At 45.4% G+C, this 19,685-nt stretch overlaps 1 protein-coding gene across 2 annotated transcripts in view; it reads left to right on the top strand.

The window, feature by feature from the left end:
* The window catches only part of LOC125454249 (contactin-associated protein-like 5), a 974,390-nt gene that overhangs the window by 669,062 nt on the left and 285,643 nt on the right, over positions 1–19,685 (top strand). For both annotated transcript variants that reach the window (XM_059647525.1, XM_048534833.2), the window contains one exon: positions 14,088–14,215. In XM_059647525.1, coding sequence (XP_059503508.1) covers positions 14,088–14,215 — 128 coding nt within the window. The remainder of the gene's footprint in view (positions 1–14,087; positions 14,216–19,685) is intronic.

Raw genomic sequence — 19,685 nt, 5'->3', positions numbered from 1 at the left:
GGCAAGCACACTACCCACTGACCAGCACATTCCCCCACAGTGGTGTTTCTGCTTTATTGTTGCAGTTTTCTAATGCTAAACATTGTGGAGATTATAACCAATACAAAGTTTGAGTTTTACAAATACTGTTCCCCTACTCTTCAGTTGCATTATAGCCTGTTCACATTGCCAGAACATGTGTTATAGGAGAATCCCCTGTATGGATGTAAGGCTGAAAGGTCTGATTTTCCTTCTTGCTCACTCCATAAAATACAGAGTGGCATCTGCTACCTTTTACTCTGCAGGAATCATTCTTATCATAAAAAGCTAAAGTGCTAGCAAGATGAGAATCTGCAGATTCTGTAGAATTTTGGAAGAAGATTATCGATGCATTGACTTCCTCTACAGCCACCTCCTTCAGCTCACTGCAATGAAAGCCATCAGGTCCTCGCGGTTTATCAACTTTCTTCCCCATTAATTTATACATTACAGTCTACTTACAGACTTTAATTTCTTTTGAAGTCCCATTCTCCCAGACCACTTGGATCTCAAATTTTATTCTGGGGGATTTCAGGTATCTTCCTCAGTGAAAACAGTAGCTAAATAATAATTTAGTTTCTCTGCCATTTCACTAGCCCCATTATAAATTCTCTTGACTCTGCCCTGAATGTTATGACACTTCGGTTCCCCTTCTATTATTTTTAAAGGTTGCGAGATTCCCTGTTTCAGCTATACTCCTAGACAGTGCATTTGAGACCCCACCAGCCTCTGGATGACAAGGATTTACTTCAAATCTCCTCTAAACTTCCTGCCTTTCACTTTAAATGAACTACCTCTCTTTCAACCATAATGTAACATTCTATCATATTGTGGCAATTCAACCTAAAGATTGTTTTGTAGCAACATTGTTAATTAGCCCTATTACATTACTCTATACTAGATCTAAACTAACACGTCCTCTAGTTGGATCCTTGGAATACAGCTGAAGAAAACCATTCTGAACACTTTTCATAAATGTGGCCTCCACACCTTAAGTGCTCAAATCCTTTACAGTCAATATACAGATTCAAGTCACCCATGATAACTTTTTTCTTCAGGCTGTATGCATTTCCCATCTCCTGATTTACTCCATCCCTCTCTTTACCACTACTATTTAGTGGCCTATAAGTATTGAATTTTTTTACTGCAATCTGAATTCCTCCCTCAGCAATATACTGATCCCATCCCCTATTATCAGTGCAATTGCACCTCCTTTTACTTCATCTCTGTCTTTCCTGTATTTCCAAAATCTTCAAGAATTCATTTCCCAAGGAAGTGACAACAGAAGATCTCAGCAGGTGTGGCAACATCTGTGGAGAGAAATCTAAGTTAACATTTCACATTTACGTGCTCAACACTTTTGTTCCTAGCAGGCAGAAAAGATGCAGTCGAATGAGGGAGCCGTGGTTCTTGAGAGAGGTCGAACAACTGGTTAAGAGGAAGAAGGAGGCTTATATAAGGTTTAGGAAAAGAGGAACAGAAAAGGCTCTAGAGGGATACAAGTTAGCTAGGAAGGAGCTGAAGAAAGGGCTTAGGAGAGCTCTCAGGAGGCATGAGAAAACCTTTGCAGATAGAATCAAGGAGAACTCCAAGGCTTTTTACACATTTGTGCAGAACAAGAGAATGACCAGGGAAAGGGGAGGGCCGATCAAGGATTGTAAAGGGAATTTGTGCACACAGCCTAAAGAGATAGGAGAGGTCCTTAACGAATACTTTTCTTCGGTTTTCACAACTGAGAGGGACTTAGTTTGAGAGGAGGACGTTGTGAAACAGACTGGTAGGCTAGAGGAGGTCGATGTTAGTAAAGAAGATGTGCTAGGAATTCTGAGGAAGTTGAAGATAGATAAGTCCCCCGGGCCTGATGGGATTTATCCAAGGATTCTATGGGAAGTGAGGGATGAGATCGCAGTGATGATCTTTTCGGCCTCACTGTCCACGTGTACAGTGCAGGAAGATTGGAACGAGGCTCACATCAGCCCCTTGTTCAAAAAAGGGAACAAGGATAACCCCAGAAATTACAGGCCAGTTAGTCTTACGTCAGTGGTGGGCAAATTATTGGAAAGGGCTCTGAGAGACAGGATTTATGATCACTTGGAAAGGCACAGTTTGATTCGTGATAACATGGATTTGTGAGGGGTAGATCATGCCTCACAAACCTGATTGAATTCTTTGAAGAGGTGACCAAACACATGGATGAAGGTAGAGCGGTGGATGTGGTACACATGGATTTAAGTAAGGCTTTTGATAAGGTTCCCCATGGTAGGCTCATGCAGAAGGTAAAGAGGCATGGGTTGGAGGAAATATGGCAGATTGGATTCAAAATTGACTGACCACTAGAAGACAAAGGGTGGTAGTGGACAGAAAATATTCACATGGTGCTCAGTTACAAGTGGTCTACCTCAAGGATCTGTTCTGGGTCCTCGTCTATTTGTGATTATTGTAAGTGATTTGAACGAAGGAATGAAAGGGTGAATTAGTAAGTTCACGTACGAGACAAAGGTGGGTCGAGTTGTGAATAGTGTGGAGGGCTGTTCTAGGTTACAAAGGGACAATGATAGAATGCAGAGCTGGACTGAGAAGTTGGCAGATGGAGTTTAACCCTGAAAAGTGTGAGATGATTCATTTTGGAAGGACAAACTTGAAAGCAAAATACAGGGTTAACGGAAAGATGCTTAGCAGTGTGCAGGAGCAGAGGGATCTGGGGTTCATGTCCACATTTCCCTGAGAGCTGCCACCCAGGTGGATAGAGTTGTTAAGAAGGCGCATGGTGTGTTAGCTTTTATTAATAGAGGAATTGAGTTCAAGAGCTGTGAAGTTATGCTCCAGCCTGGTTTGGCCGCACCTGGAGTATTGCGTCCAGTTCAGGTCACCTCATTATAGGAAAGATATGACAGCATTAGAAAAGGTGCAGAGGAGATTTACCGGGATGTTGCCTGGAATGGAGGGAAGGTCTTATGAGGAAAGGTTGAGAGAGTTAGGAATTTTCTCTTTCGAACGATGAAGGATGAGAGGTGATTTGATGAAGGTGTACAAAATGATGAGAGGTATAGATAAATTAGACAGCCAGAAGCTTTTTTTCCTCGGGTGGATGTAGCTTTTACGAGGGGATATAGTTTTGAAGTGAAAGGAGGTAGATATCTGGGAGATGTCAGAGGTAGGTTCTTTACTCAGAGAGTGGTCAGGGTGTGGAATGCATTGCTGGAGAGGGAAGTGGCGTCGGCCTCATTAGGGGCATTTAAGCAGCTCTTAGATAGGCATATGGATGATAGTATAAGGTAACGGTGGAGGTTAGGTAGACCTTAGCTTTCGGGTAAAAGTTCAGCATAACATTGTGGGCGGAAGGGCCTGTACTGTACTGTATAGTTCAATGTTCTGTATTCCATTTCAAGTTCAGTGGCCCTTCTTCAGAGTTCTGAGATTTTCCAGCAATTTCTGTTTTTGTTTCAGATTTCAAGCATTCACAATTCTTTCATTTTTGTTAAAGTACAGAAGGTATTGGAGAAACTCAGCAGGTCTGGCAGCATCTGTGGAGAGAGAAACACAGTTAACAGAATCAGCACGTTCTTCATTCTGGGAAGGGGATTGAGGGTAATGGGGGGTATGACACTATATCAGGCCTGTTAGCCCCGCGTACAAAATGTAAATAGCCACGGGGTTTAATAAGTGCTCAGACAGTCTGATGAAAATGTTGAAATTGTTTCACTGGTCTCAGAATACTTTTTAAACGCCAGAATTTCTTGGCCTCACCATGCTACATCCGTATGAATTTAAACCTACTAAAATATCGCACCTACTCCAAAATATCCATCATAGCTTCTATGCCAAGCATGCTACCTATCCAACCGTGATTAGTGATAATGGGAACTGCAGATGCTGGAAAATCCGAGATGACAAAGTGCGGAGCTGGATGAACACAGCAGGCCAAGCAGCATCTTAGGAGCACAAAAGCTAATGTTTTGGGCCTAGACCCTTCATCAGAAAAGGGGGAGGGGGAGAGGGTTCTGAAATAAATAGGGACAGAAGGGGAGGTGGATCGATGATGGATAGGGGAGAAGACAAGTGGAGAGGAGACAGACAACCAGCCCAGCTCATCCCCGCCTCCCTAACCTATTCTTCCTCTCATCTATCCCCTCCTCCCACCTCAAGCTGCACCCCCATTTCCGACCTACTAACCTCATCCTGCCCCTTTGACCTGTCCGTCCTCCCTGGACTGACCTATCCCCTCCCTACCTCCCCACCTACACTTACCTCTACTGGCTCCATCTCCGCCTCTTTATCTTGTCTGTCTCCTCCCTACCTGTCTTCTCCTCTATCCATCTTCAATCTGCCTCGCCCTCTCCCGATTTATTTCAGAACCCTCTCCCCTCCCCCTTTTCCGATGAAGGGTCTAGACCCGAAAAGCCAGCTTTTATGCTCCTAAGATGCTGCTGGGCTTGCTGCGTTCATCCAGCTCCACACTTTGTTATCTCGACCCTAATTAGCCCTGCTTTCTTTCCATGCCAAATGATCACACTGCTACCCAGTCACCCAATGCATATTCTGTATAGAAGCAATCAACTCCATTGTGTGGATAAACTTAAATAAGCTCTTCATACCTTTCTTTTAAAAAGCTGTTTTTACCACAATTCTATGGAAGTGTCAAGTAAAAACAAAATGCTGTGGGTGGTATAGACCTGAAATAATAACAGAACATGCTAGAGAAACTCAACTGCATGTGTGGAGAAAGGAACAGAGTCAATATTTCAAGTCCAACATGACTCTGCAAATTTTCAAAAAAGTGTCAATCAACCAGCTCGTTAAAACATGAATAGCAGAGATTATTAGCACTTGACACATATTCATCTTATTTACAAACACATTGGGCCATATATAAAATAAAACTAAGAGCAAAAGGTTGGAGCTGCTGATTCCACCTCCCTGCCCCCTCTCCCTCCATTTGAACAAACTAATGGATGCCTCAGTTAAATATGCAGGATAATGTTTGGCTCAGTCAGTTACAGGCTGGAACAAAAACATACACTTCAAACCCTAAGCCATGGATTCTTGTTTAATAGTCAGCTAAATATCATCAGAAATTGGACTACCACTGTATTGCACTGTCTAATAGAGGCAACAGTTGTACAACTTCTCGTATCATTCCTTCTTCTGCCATGGCACTGTCATTGCAGAAGGTTCAGTTCTGCTAATTCAACCTGACCCTCTACAAGTTGTCAAATTACTTGTATACCACTTGTAACAGTGTAGAGGATGTGCCTCCATTAGGGCTATGCTAACATAATTTTTTTGTGTTCCCAGAGCTTTTATTATTGACACAGGTTCTTCTGCCAGAGGACAGTTGTCCTGATATAGATCTGGGAACACAAAATCAAAATAAATGAAAGTATAACCATGAAAGTTAATGTCAGATGATTAGCAGTTTATCAAAACTGTTGCATTTCATTCAAGCATAGATGATATGTTTTACTCATATTGTCAACCACACTTTTAAAAAAAAATGTTCATGGGATATGGACACAGCTGCCTAGGCCAGCTTTTTTTGCTGATCCCTAATTATTCTCAAACTGAGTCACTTAGTAAGCTATTTCAGAGGGCAGTTGAGGGTCAACCACACTGCTGTGGGACTGGAGAGTGCGCAGGCCAGAACAAGTAAGAAAGACAGCTTGCCCTCCCTTAAGGACATCAGTGAACCAGATGGGTTTTTACAAGGACAACAACAGCAAAAGCAAATTTTCTGGATAAGCTCAGCAGGTCCGGCGGCATTTGTGAAAGAAAACACAGAGTTAACGTTTCGGGTCCAGTGGCCCTTCCTCAGTACTACTGAGCTTTTCCTGCATTTTTGTTTTTGTTCCTGACTTACAGCATTCGCGGTTCTTCCAGTTTTTATTGGGTTTTTACAATAATTGACAGCGTTTACACTATCACCTTGAGTTAGCTTTTAATTCCAGAACTTATTGAATTAAAATTTTACCATCTGCCATGGTGGGATTTGAACAAATAGCACCAAAACATTAGACTGGTGTTCTGGATTGCTAACCCAGTGACATTTCTGCTACTTATACTATTGATGCTGATGGAAGTGTCATAATTTCGCACTCTTTTAAATATCTTTACTAATCATACAGAAACTTACAGTACATATTCCCAGGCTTAGTTCAGCAATGGCTTTGGTATTCAATGCAGAGGCATAAGCAGAAAATCAAATCTGACACTTTCTCTCTCACTGAGCTTGATATTGAAGATTCTATCGTAGTATTTGATGAAAAATACTGATGTCTATTAAATATTTATTCCGGAACCAACATACAAGCATACGAGTTGCAAGCAGGAGTTGACCACCTGGCCCCTTGAGTCTGTTTTGTCATTTAGTGATATCATGACTGATCTAATTGCTTCATATGCCTGCCTGCCTCCGATACCCTCACCACCTTACTTATTAAGGTTCTATTGCCTTCTGCAAAAAAAAATTCAAAGATTCAGCTTCTACAACCTTCAGATGAAGAATTCCAAAGATTCCTGACCATCTATGAGGGACTTACCTTCTCAGCCTCTTTCCTCACCTAAAGTGTGGTGACCTTCAAGCTAAACCACCACTAGTCATTTCTCTCTATTTAGAGAGCAGCTCTATGGTCCAAAATAATGGAAACTGCAGATGCTGGAGAATCCAAGATAACAAAGTGTGAAGCTGGATGAACACAGCAGGCCAACCAGCATCTCAGGAGCACAAAAGCTGACGTTTCGGGCCTAGACCCTTCATCAGAGAGGGGGATGGGGTGAGGGTTCTGGAATAAATAGGGAGAGGGGGGAGGCGGACCGAAGATGGAGAGCAAAGAAGATAGGTGGAGAAGAGAGTATACGTGGGGAGGTAGGGAGGGGATAGGTTAGTCCAGGGAAGACGGACAGGTCAAGGAGGCGGGATGAGGTTAGTAGGTAGGAAATGGAGGTGCGGCTTGAGGTGGGAGGAAGGGATGGGTGAGAGGAAGAACAGGTTTGGGAGGCGGGGACAGGCTGGGCTGGTTTTGGGATGCAGTGGGGGACGGGACGAGCTGGGCTGGTTTAGGGATGCAGTGGGGGAAGGGGAGATTTTGAAGCTTGTGAAGTCCACATTGATACCATTGGGCTGCAGGGTTCCCAAGCGGAATATGAGTTGCTGCTGCTGCAACCTTTGGGTGGCATCATTGTTGCACTGCAGGAGGCCCATGATGGATAGTTCTATGGTCCACTAGGTTTGTGGTGACTTTTTATTCTGTATATAACTTGCCTCTAACAGATAGAGTAAGCTGACCCTGCAAAGCTATCCATTGTTATGTATGTCAATTACTGACGTATAGGATGCAGAGCTGGACAAAGATGTGGCAGATGGAATTCAATTTGGAAAATTGTGACGTGCTTCATTTTGGAAGGTTGAATTTGAATTCAGAATACAGGGTTAACAGCAGGATTCTTGGCAGTGTGGAGGAACAGAGGGATCTTGGGGTTCATGTCCATAGATCCCTCAAAGTTGCTGCCCAAAGTTGATAGGGTTATGAAGAAGGCGTATGGTGTGTTGGTTTTCATTGGGAGGGGAATTGAGTTTAAGAGTCACAAGGTTATGCTGCCGCTCTGTTAAACTCCGGTTCGACCACATTTGGAATGTTATGTTTAGTTCTGGTCACCTCATTATAGGAAGGATGTGGCAGCTTCAGAGAGGGTGCAGAGGAGATTTACAAGAATGCTGCCTGGACTAGAGTGCACGTCTTATGAGGAAAGGTTAAGGGAGCAAGAGCTCTTCTCGATTGGAGTGAAGAAGAATGGGAGGTGACTGATAGAGGTTTACAAGATGATGAGAGGTGTAGGTAGAGTGGACAGTCAGAGACTTTTTCCCAAGGTGGAAATGACTATTATGAGGGGGCTTTATTTTAAGCTGATTGCAGAAAAGTATAGGGGAGATGTCAGAGGTAGGTTCTTTACACAGAGAGTGGTGGTGCATGGAATGTGCTGCCGGTGATGGTTGTGGAGTCAGGCACTTTAGGGATATTTAAGTGATTCTTGAATAGACACATGGGTGATAGTAAAATGTAGGGTATGCAGGATAGTTTGATCTCAGAGTAGGATAATAGATCAGCACAACATTGTGGGCTGAAAGGCCTGTACTGTTCTATGTTCTATGTTCTAATGAAATCTCAGTCTGTTATTGCACCCAGGTAGTCATTCTGTTCCTGATAATGTGCATACTGTTGTTGAAGTCCAGTGCAGACCTGATGGGCTGAATGGCCTGATTATGCCTTCTAACAATTTCAAAATTCTGTCATTCTGTATTGTAACTGCACTTCATTTACAGAATGCCACACGGATATTAAATATTGTTCAATTAAAGCAGATTGTAAAACTGGTGGTTAGAATGCGCTTAATTCAAACTATTATTTTCTAACAGTGGAAAAGTTAGTTATAAAGTAGCAAGGTATCAAAATGCATGCGTTGCCTCAGGTATCTTTGCCAGTGTTAATTGTAACTATGCTTTACTAGAAGGCAATCTAAGTCAATCAATGACAAACTTATTTGAGGTATAAGAATGAAAACCAGCTTCAGCAAGCCTTCGTTTTGATACCATTTTTAATAGCTTCCTGTGAGGATTGTCTCAATTAATTGATTGCCATAGACCTGTCAATTAACTGATCAGTGAAATTATCTGTCCTAACTTTTGTTCACTTGCACGTTGTTAATAACTTGAGAAATATTGAAAGTTTTATTGCAACATATTGAGGGTCTTGACATACACTGGGCTCTTAGCTGTTTCAGCGTTGTCTTTTCAAAACAAAAAAAAATGCCTATTGCATTGATAATAAAATGTGAGGCTGGATGAACACAGCAGGCCAAGCAGCATCTCAGGAGCACAAAAGCTGACGTTTCGGGCCTAGACCCTTCATCAGAGAGGGGGATGGGGAGAGAGGGGGAGGCGGACCGAAGATGGAGAGTAAAGAAGATAGGTGGAGAGAGTATAGGTGGGGAGGTAGGGAGGGGATAGGTCAGTCCAGGGAAGACGGACAGGTCAAGGAGGTGGGATGAGGTTAGTAGGTAGATGGGGATGCGGCTTGGGGTGGGAGGAAGGGATGGGTGAGAGGAAGAACCGGTTAGGGAGGCAGAGACAGGTTGGACTGGTTTTGGGATGCAGTGGGTGGGGGGGAAGAGCTGGGCTGGTTGTGTGGTGCAGTGGGGGGAGGGGACGAACTGGGCTGGTTTAGGGATGCAGTTGGGGAAGGGGAGATTTTGAAACTGGTGAAGTCCACATTGATACCATTAGGCTGCAGGGTTCCCAGGTGGAATATGAGTTGCTGTTCCTGAAACCTTCGGGTGGCATCATTGTGGCAGTGCAGGAGGCCCATGATGGACATGTCATCTAAAGAATGGGAGGGGGAGTGGAAATGGTTTGCGACTGGGAGGTGCAGTTGTTTGTTGCGACTGAGCAGAGGTGTTCTGCAAAGCAGTCTCCAAGCCTCCGCTTGGTTTCCCCAATGTAGAGGAAGCCACACTGGGTACAGTGGATGCAGTATACCACATTGGCAGATGTGCAGGTGAACCTCTGCTTAATGTGGAATGTCATCTTGGGGCCTGGGATAGGGGTGAGGGAGGAGGTGTGGGGGCAAGTGTAGCATTTCCTGCGGTTGCAGGGGAAGGTGCCGGGTGTGGTGGGGTTGGAGGGCAGTGTGGAGCGAACAAAGGAGTCACGGAGAGAGTGGTCTCTCCGGAAAGCAGACAGGGGTGGGGATGGAAAAATGTCTTGGGTGGTGGGGTCGGATTGTAAATGGCGGAAGTGTTGGAGGATGATGCGTTGTATCCGGAGGTTGGTAGGGTGGTGTGTGAGAACGAGGGGGATCCTCTTTGGGCGGTTGTGGCGGGGGCGGGGTGTGAGGGATGTGTTGCGGGAAATACGGGAGACGCGGTCAAGGGTGTTCTTGATCACTGTGGGGGGAAAGTTGCGGTCCTTGAAGAACTTGGACATCTGGGATGTGCGGGAGTGGAGTGTCTTATCGTGGGAGCAGATGCGGCGGAGGCGGAGCAATTGGGAATAGGGGATGGAATTTTTGCAGGAGGTTGGGTGGGAAGAGGGTATTCTAGGTAGCTGTGGGAGTCGGTGGGCTTGAAATGGACATCAGTTACAAGCTGGTTGCCTGAGATGGAGACTGAGAGGTCCAGGAAGGTGAGGGATGTGCTGGAGATGGCCCAGGTGAACTGAAGGTTGGGGTGGAAGGTGTTGGCGAAGTGGATGAACTGTTCGAGCTCCTCTGGGGAGCAAGAGGCGGTGCTGATACAGTCATCAATGTACCGGAGGAAGAGGTGGGGCTTGGGGCCTGTGTAGGTGCAGAAGAGGGACTGTTCCACGTAACCTACAAAGAGGCAGGCATAGCTGGGCCCCATGCGGGTGCCCATGGCCACCTCCTTAGTCTGCACTTCCTACACCGAGGCCAGGCGGCAACTCTCTGACACCTCCTCCTACTGTCCCCTTGATCATGACCCCACCCCCCGAGCACCAAACTGTTATCTCCCAAACCATCCACAACCTCATCACCTCAGGGGACCTCCCACCCACAGCCTCCAACCTCAGCATTCCCCAACCCCACACCGCCCGCTTCTATCTCCTTCCCGAAATCCACAAAGCTGACTGCCCTGGCCGACCCATTATCTCTGCCTGCTCCTGACCCACCAAGCTTATCTGTACTTCTCTTGACTCCATTTTCTCCCCTCTGGCCCAGGAACTCCCCGCCGATTTCTGTGAAACCACCCACACCTTCCACCCCCTCCAAAACTTCCAATTCCCTGGTCCCGAACGCCTCATCTTTACCGTGGACATCCAGTCCCTATACACATGCATTCCCCATGCAGAAGGCCGAAAGGACCTCCGCTTCTTCCCGTCTCGCAGGCCCAACCAGTTCCCCTCCACTGACACCCTCACCCACCGAGCCGAACTTGTCCTCACCCTCAACAACTTCTCCTTCAATTCCTTCCACTTCCTACAGACAAAGTGGGTGGCCATGGGTACCCGCATGGGACAAAGATATGCCTGCCTCTTTGTAGGTTATGTGGAACAATCCCTCTTCCGCATCTACACTGGCCCTAAACCCCACCTCTTCCTCCATTACATTGATGAATGTATCGGCGATGCCTCATGCTCCCACGAGGAGCTTGAACAGTTCATCCACTTCACCAACACCTTCTACTCCAACCTTAAGTTCACCTGGACCATCTCTGACACATCTTTCACCGTCCTGGACTCTGTCTCCATCTTAAACAAGCAATACCTATTTCAAGCCCATTGACACCCACAGCTACCTAGAATACACCTCCTCTCACTCACCTTCCCGCAAAAATGCCATCCCCTATTCCCAATTCCTTTGCCTCTGCCACATCTGCTCCCAGGATGAGGCATTCCACTCCCGTACATCCCAGATGTCCTCTTTTTTCAAGGACGGCAACATCTCCCCACAATGGTCGAGAACGCCCTCGACCGTGTCTCCCGCATTTCCCGCAACTCATCCCTCACACCCTGTCCCCGCAATAACCGCCCTAAGAGAATCCCCCTCATCCTCACATACCACCCCACCAACCTCCGGATCCAAACCATCATCCTCTGACGCTCCTGCCATCTACAATCCGACCCCACCACCAAAGACATTTTTTTCTCCCCACCCTTATCTGCTTTCCGGAGGGACCACTCTCTCTGTGACTCCCTTGTCCGCTCCACATTCCTCTCCAACCCCACCACACCCGCTACTTTTCCCTGTAACCGCAGGAAGTGCTACACGTGCCCCTACACCTCCCCCCTCGCCCCCATCCCAGGCCCCAGGAAGACTTTCCACATCAAGCAGATTTTCACCTGCATATCTGCTAATGTGGTATACTGCATCCGCTGTACCCGTTGTGGCTTCCTCTACATCGGGGAAACCAAGCAGAGGCTTGGAGACCACTTTGCGGAACACCTGCATTCGGTTTGCACTGAACAACTGCACCTCCCAGTCGCAAACCATTTCAACTCCCCCTCCCATTCCTCAGATGACACGACCATCCTGGGCCTCCTGCTGTGCCACCTCATATTTCACTTGGGAACCCTGCAGCCCAATGGTATCAATGTGGACTTCACCAGCTTCAAACTCTCCTCTCCCCCTATCGCATCCCCAAACCAGCCCAGTTTTTCCCCGCTTCTCTAACCTGTCCTTCCTCCCACCTATCCACTCCTCCCACCTCAAGCCCCATCCTCGTCTCTGACCGACGAGCCTCATCCCGCCCCATTGACCTGCCCGCCCTTCCTGGACTGACCTATCCCTTCCCTAACTCCCCATCTATTTATTTCAGAACCCCCTTCCCATTCCCCATTTCTGAAGAAGGACCTAGGCCCGAAACATCAGCTTTCCTGCTCCTCTGATTCCGCCTGGTCTGTGTGTTCATTGAGCTCTGCACCTTGTTGCTTTTGAAATGTTACTGCTTTTGCAAATGTGGGAACTTATTTGTATGTCGTAAAGACCCAGCAAAAGAAAGGCAAGAGATAATAGGAACTGCAGATGCTGGAGAATCCGAGTGGGTTTCTAATGAAGTGTGTAGGCCTGAAACATCAGCCTTCCTGCTCCTGTGATGCTGCTAGGCTTTCTGTGTTCATCCAGCTCTACACCTTGTTATCTCAAAAGAAGGCAAGGTAGTGATGTAAACAGCAAATGCTGGAGATCACAGCGGGTCAGACAACATCCGTGGAGAGAGACCAAGCTGACATTTTGAGTCTAAATGACTCTTCATCAGAGTTGAAGTGAAGTATGGAGGGAACAGCATTTATGCAATCAAGGGTTGGTGTCGAGTGCTGGGGGGAGAAAGGCTGTTGATAGTGCAGATTAAGTGATGGGAATATGAGAATAGCAGAACAATGGTGTCAGAGACAATAGGAACTGCAGATGCTGGAGAATCAGAGACAACAAGGTGCAGAGCTGGATGAACACAGCAGGCCAAGCAGCATCAGAGGATCAAGAAGGCTGACATTTCTCGCCTAGATGCTTCATCAGTCTCAGCCCAAAACATCAGCCTTCCTGATCCTATGATGCTGCTTGGCCTGCTGTGTTCATCCAGCTCTGCACCTTGTTATCTCAGAACAATGGAGTGTTTACCTGCCAGACTGGAAAGAACAGACAATCTCATGGGTTGGGGGAGAGGAGAAAGGACAACGTGACAGAGAATGTAACAAGTAAAGTGAAAAGAAGGGGGAGAAATAGGAGAATGTAACAGATAAAGGTAAAAGAAAGGGAAGGAATGGGAGCTGGTTCACAATTTGAAAGTTTTAAACATGCTGTTAAATTTAGAAGGCTGTAAAGTGCCTAGTCTGATGATGAGATAAGTAGGGACTGCCGCTGCTGAGTCTGAGATAACGAGCTGTCGAGCTGGATGAACACAGCAGGCCAGGCAGCATCAGAGCAGGAAGGCTGACGTTTCAGGTCTGCACCCTTCTTCAGAAATGGGGGAGGGGAAGGGGGCTCTGAAATAGATAGAAGGATGTCAGAAGATGAGATGTTGCTCCTCCAGTTTGCGCAGTGATTCACTGGAGCATCACAGCATGCCAAGGACAGACACGTGGGTAAGTGAGCAGGGCACTGTTAAAATGACAGCTATGGGAAGGTCAGGGTCATGCTTGCACACAGGCCAGATGTGTTCCGCAAAGCGGTTACCCAGCCTGCATTTGTTTGTAACTGAGTGATGAACTCAGTTAGGGCATCAGGGAGAGCGCTGTTGTTCTCCTTCAAAATATTGTCATGTTGTATTTGACATCCACCTGAAGGGACTTTAGTTTGATATCTGATCTGAAAGAGTGTACTGGAGAGTTATAATATTTAATAACCAAGTGCTTGCGGTGGGATTTGAACCCACAATCTTCATGGCTAACAAAGCAAGTGTGGCCTCCATCACTGGCAGCTGGAGCTGAACCAAATCTCTTTGTGCTTAATTACTGTAAGTGGATAACCTATTTATCCGTCAGTCATACATATCGACTAGAGCATACATGAGTCTATGGTGTACATGATTAATGGAGTAATTTTCATTTTTATCCTGGATTTTGGCAGGACTAATGATACGGGTCTTCTGTCATACAAAGATCACTTGCCTGTGACTAAGATTATTATTGGAGACATTAACAAGACAAGCGCCGAAGCCGCCTACAAGCTTGGGCCACTGCGTTGCCATGGTGATGGTAAGTGCCCTGTGGTTGGAGTTTCGTAAATGGTAACTTGAAATAGATGCCAAGACTGGCACTAAATTATGCACCATCTGAAATCAAATCGAGAATCAAGTTACCATAGCAGCAATGGTCTAATATAAAGTACAGCTGACTGATGAAAACAGTAAAATCCATTAGTTTTACATTAAAAAAAACTGCTTATTTTCTGCAGCTCCCTTTCTTGGAGCCCTTGGTGCTGATCTTGAACTGATGAAAGAGCCAAGTAATTCATTTGCACTCCATCATCAACCTCCATGCCACTTCACTTCACTTCTCGCTAAGGATGTTGAGATTCAGGAGATATAAGGCACGGGAGTTTTATTTGCAAGTTGGATCCAGTGTCACTATATGACAGTACCATGAAGAATTTTGAATTTGTTTCAAGGGGAACAAGGAAAAATTGTTTTGGAGTAATTCCAGAGTCATATCCACTAAGTTATAGTCATGGAGGTTTACAGCACAGTAGAAGGCCCGTCATTTCCGTGCCTGTACTGGTAAATGAGTTGCTTCAGGAAGGCAGACTGAACATGCCTTACATTTGAGAGTAAGGTCTGAATTTTCATAGCCTCAAAGGGAGGAAGGTTAATGGAGGAGGGGGTTGGTTTGACTAAATGAGGAGCTGCTACATTGCATGAGTACAGCTCCAAAAGTACCATCCAGGCCAGAGCAGCCCACTTGATTGGCACCATATCTACAAACATTCACTCGCTCCACCACCAATGCTCAGTAGCAGCGGTGTATACTGTCAACAATATGCACTGCAGAATTTCACCAAAGCTAAATAAACATTGCTTTCCAAACTCTTCAGTAGTACCAACTATGAGGTCAAGGGCAGTTGAACATTGGGAACTCTACTGCCTACAAGTTCCCCTCTAAGCCACTCACCATTCTGACTTAGAAATATATTGCCAGTCCTTCACTATTGCTGAGTTAAATTACTGGAATTCTCTCCCTATTATGGATCAAACTATTGCTGATAAGCTGCAGCTCACCACCACCTTCTCAAGAGTAACTAGGAATGGGCAATAAGGTGGCACATTGGCTCAGTGGTTAGCACTGTCACCTCATAGCTCCGGAGACCCAAGTTTGATTCCACCCTCAGGCGACTGTCTGTGTGGGAGTTTGCACATTCTTATCGTGTCTGCATGGGTTTCCTCCAGGTGCTTCAGTTTCCTTTCACAATCCAAAGATGTACAATTTAGGTGAATTGGCCATGCTAAATTGTCCATGGTGTCTTGGGAGATGCAGGTCAGGTGGGTTGAGAAATGAGGGATTACGGGGATGGGGTTGGGAGGGGGGTGTTGCTGGACCTGGCTCGTCAGACGACCAGTATGGACATTTTTTTCTCCTTTATTCATTAACGGGATGAGGGCTTTGCTGGTTAGGCAGCATTTATTCCCCATCCCTAATTGCCCAGAGGGAAGTTCAGAGACAACCACATTGCTGTGGGTCTGGAGCTACATGTAGTCCAGACCAGGTAAGGATGGCACTTTCCTTCCGTAAAGGACAATAGTGAACCAAATGGGTTTTTCTTGACAATCAGCAATGGATTCACAGTCATCATTAGATTCTTAATTCCGGATATTTTCTTGAATTCAAATTCTACCATCTGCTTTGGCAGGGTTTGAACACGGGTCCCCAGAATGTTACCTGGGTCTTTGGATTAACAGTCCAGCAATAGGGCCACTAGGCCATCGCCTCCCCATTTTGAGGTAAATGGGCTGAATGGCCTGCTTCCACACTGTAAGGATTCCATGAAAGGATGGCCCAGTCAGCAACATCAACATCCCATGAATGAATTAAGAAAAACTTTATGCAATGACATCTCAGAAAGACAAAAACGTTTCGAGGACTTTCCAGTGAGAGGTTTAGGATGTTTTCTCACTGCATTTTAACAAACTCACCTCGTTAATCATCGCAATGCTTCGATCTCTCACGCCTGGTTTCTGTGATCACTCACCACTCAACAGATATCTGCCAAAAGACTGGTTTGCCTTCTGGGATAACAGAGTGTAGAGCTGGATGAATACAGCAGGCCAAGCAGCATCAGAGAAGCAGGAAAGCTGACATTTTGGGTCTAGACCCTTCCTCAGAAGCTTGCCTTCTATTTGTTTCATGTTTAAAAGCCTCTCAAGTACCTGGACAAGCACGGTCAGTCCAGAACTCCACTCCACTGTTCGTGACATTGTGTAAACAGGAGGAACCTTGCACCATGATGCATGACCAGTTTCCTAGAGTCTACTGGGCTGTGTTTACCAATACAGGACTTCATCCTCCCTTTGTCAAGCAGTTCGAGTCAGGGTGCTCTCTCAGACTGGCCAGGACACCATATTACAACAAAACAAAACAAGGAACTGCAGATGCTGGAAATCTAAAACAAAATTAGAAATTTCTAGGGAAACTCAGCACGTCTGGCAGCATTGGTGTAGAGAAAATAGAACTGGTCTGGTGAGCCTTCATCAGAACATACATTAGAATGAAGATTCAGATCAGAATTGAAATGTTTAATCTGTTTTCTTTCCATGGAAGTTGCCAGACCTGCTGAGCTTCTCCAGTAATTTGTTCCACATTATGTCAGCCTGATTTGAAGTTGTCACTTGGCTTAGAGTCGGGTCAGTGTCTGAAGGAATGTCCAGCAATATAGGAAGAAAGCCAGTATCCCTTTCCACTATGTCAGGGTGAGTACCATCATCTCTCTGATACTTTACACTCACTCTATCTCTGCGACTGGACCGATATCCCACCAAGGCTCATAGTCTGCCACTCTCACAATTGCCTACATCTTCCCTCAGTTGCTGCCAACTTTTACCACCACAAACCCTACAGGTGCTCTGCACTGCCTAACCACTCACTTAGGGTCCCTGCCTATCTACACCAAAGGTTACAGCTGCGTCATCCACTTTCAGCTCCCTTAATCCTTGCCTGTATCTCATCCAGGAGGAAAACAGCCCACAATGGGTCTGAAAGTGTGGCTGGTGGGCTGCCCAATGTCTGGCTCCTCACCTCTTACGTTGAGAGCATCCTTACTCTGACTGCCCTGGGCAGACCCTGGACTAGTACTGGAGGCAGTCCATGACTCTTTGTTCTAGGAAGCCCCTCAGTGAAGACTATCCGCCTTGACATCCTGGCCATGCTGAACAGCAAGGCAAGACAGCAGTAATAAGGGCCCAGTATCTCTGGTAGACACATAAAACACACAAAAAGCAAGGCAGGGCACTTTGAATATCCATGGGTTCAGAGTGAGTGTACATTAAGAGAGCAAGTGAGGAGTGTATAGATGTGACCTGGTCTAAACCATGAGCTGGATGCATGTCCCCTGAGTGCACATTGCCCTAATTCCCGTGATAGTTAACCAGTATAGTCTGAACCGTATATAAAACTGCAGAAGGGTCCTGTCAGTGAATTGGACATGTACCATGAAGTTTCTTCGAGGTTGTCATATGTTGGATGCTAACACCTGTGAACATGGGGTACATGTAATTGGTGCCTGTAAGCATCCCCTAAGATGTTGATGAACAGTTTCCAACATGGAAGCTCATCCAGAGCAAGCGGTGAGACCAGGTGATCACTCTGGGCTCCTTGTCAAGTTTTCCCAAAGTCTAGTTCGTTAAGATAGAAAGATGCATACTGGTGAGGTGTGTTTGGCTGTTAACAAGAAGTTCAACATAACAACAATTCCTTGTAATTTCTGTTGGCTAGTGGAAGATTCTTCGTGGGGTGCTTATGAAAAGTGTACAAGGTGGAGTGAAATGTTCCCAACACTGACGTCGGTTTCACTCACTTATTGTCAAATTCTGCTCCGTATCCCACATCACTCAGATCCCTGTAAGATTCTACCAATTGTCGCCATTGCTGAAACAGAACAAAGAACTGAGGATGCCGATGGTCTGGAACGATCAAAAGCAGCACGTGCTAGAGAAACTCAATATCTGTGGAATGAGAAACAGAGTTAATGTTTCAAGCCCAGTGACCCTTCTTCAGAAGGTCCTTGGTGGAATTCAGAAGCTTTTGAAGGTGGGTCACAGGAATCAAAATGTTAACTCTGTTTCCTCATCACAGATGTTACCAGTCCTGCTGAGCTTCTCTAACACGTGAGTTTGTTTTTTGTCACCCTTACTGAGGCTGTTTTTTTTAAAATAACTAATCCGTTTAAAAAAATGTTCAACCATAGAGAATTTTGAACCCTTGCCTGGTCTGCTAGATTACTTGGTTTAATGTTATTGCCCTTGAACAACTTCCCCATCTATTTAGCATATTTCTGGCAGCAAGATTTTGAATGCAAATTGCCGCAAAACGTACTGAGAAACTAACTAGCACTTTGCACCTCATGTTTGAGCTTAAGTTGGTGTGTAGCTCATCTATCATGACTAACTTAATCAAATTCTTTGTTGAGGTAATGGAGAGTTCATGAAGTCAGTGTAACTGATATTGTGCATATGGCATAAAAGAGCAAATGATAGCCACGTAAGCAAAATCAAACACCGTTGGATTAAAGAGGCAGTGACAATCCAAACACGCATTTGACTTGGAGACAGAATATGAGTAGCACTGAATGCTAAATAAAAACCAAAAGATCTGCAGATGCTGTAAATCAGGAACAAAAACAAAAGTTGCTGGAAAAGCTCAGCAGGTCCGACAGCATTGGCGAAGGAAAGAACAGAGTTCATGTTTCGGCTCCAGTGACCCTTCCTCACAATCCTGTTGGAGCAGCGAATGCTTGTCTTTCAGACTGGAGGAAAGTATACAGAAATGTATTGGATGGTTTGGTATTCGATCTACCATGTTTTGATTCATATTAATGGGCTGGGCTTGGATATTCAGGGGAAATTGTCAAAGTTTACATGAAAGTCAGAAATTTAGTTAGCATTGATGAGGATAACGACAGTCTTCAGGCGGACAGAGGCAGGCTGGCGAAATAGGTTCACGATTGGTAGGGAAAATTAAACACAGAGAGGTGTAAAGTGATTCATTTTTCTAGAAATAACTGGGGCCAGGAATATGTAATAAGTGGTCCAAACTTGAGGGGAGGGGGTTTGCAGGGAGAGAGAAAACTAGTGATGTGCATTCACAAGAGGGGAGCAGAATAAATTGATATTGTCATGAAAGCATATGAGATCCTTGACTTTATAATGTGGCTGTGCTGGTGTTGGACTGGGGTGGAGAAAGTCAGAAGTTACGTGACGCCAGGTTATGGTCCAACAGCCTTACTAGAAATCACAAGCCTTTAAAGCGCTGCTCCTTCATCATTGTGAATGAAAATAAGCCTGTTGGACTTAACTTGACTTCATAAGTAGAGGAAAAGAATATAAGACAAAGAACTTACGCTTATAACTTTATAAATGTATAACAATTTGCAGAAATTTGGGACTAGGACCTACATATGAATCTAATTGATAATTCTACCAAAGAACTAACACAAGCATAACAGATGTCCTCGTTCCTC

Source organism: Stegostoma tigrinum, chromosome 7, assembly GCF_030684315.1.
Source record: "Stegostoma tigrinum isolate sSteTig4 chromosome 7, sSteTig4.hap1, whole genome shotgun sequence".
NCBI lineage: Eukaryota > Metazoa > Chordata > Chondrichthyes > Orectolobiformes > Stegostomatidae > Stegostoma > Stegostoma tigrinum.
This window is presented reverse-complemented; position numbering and strand designations above follow the sequence as displayed.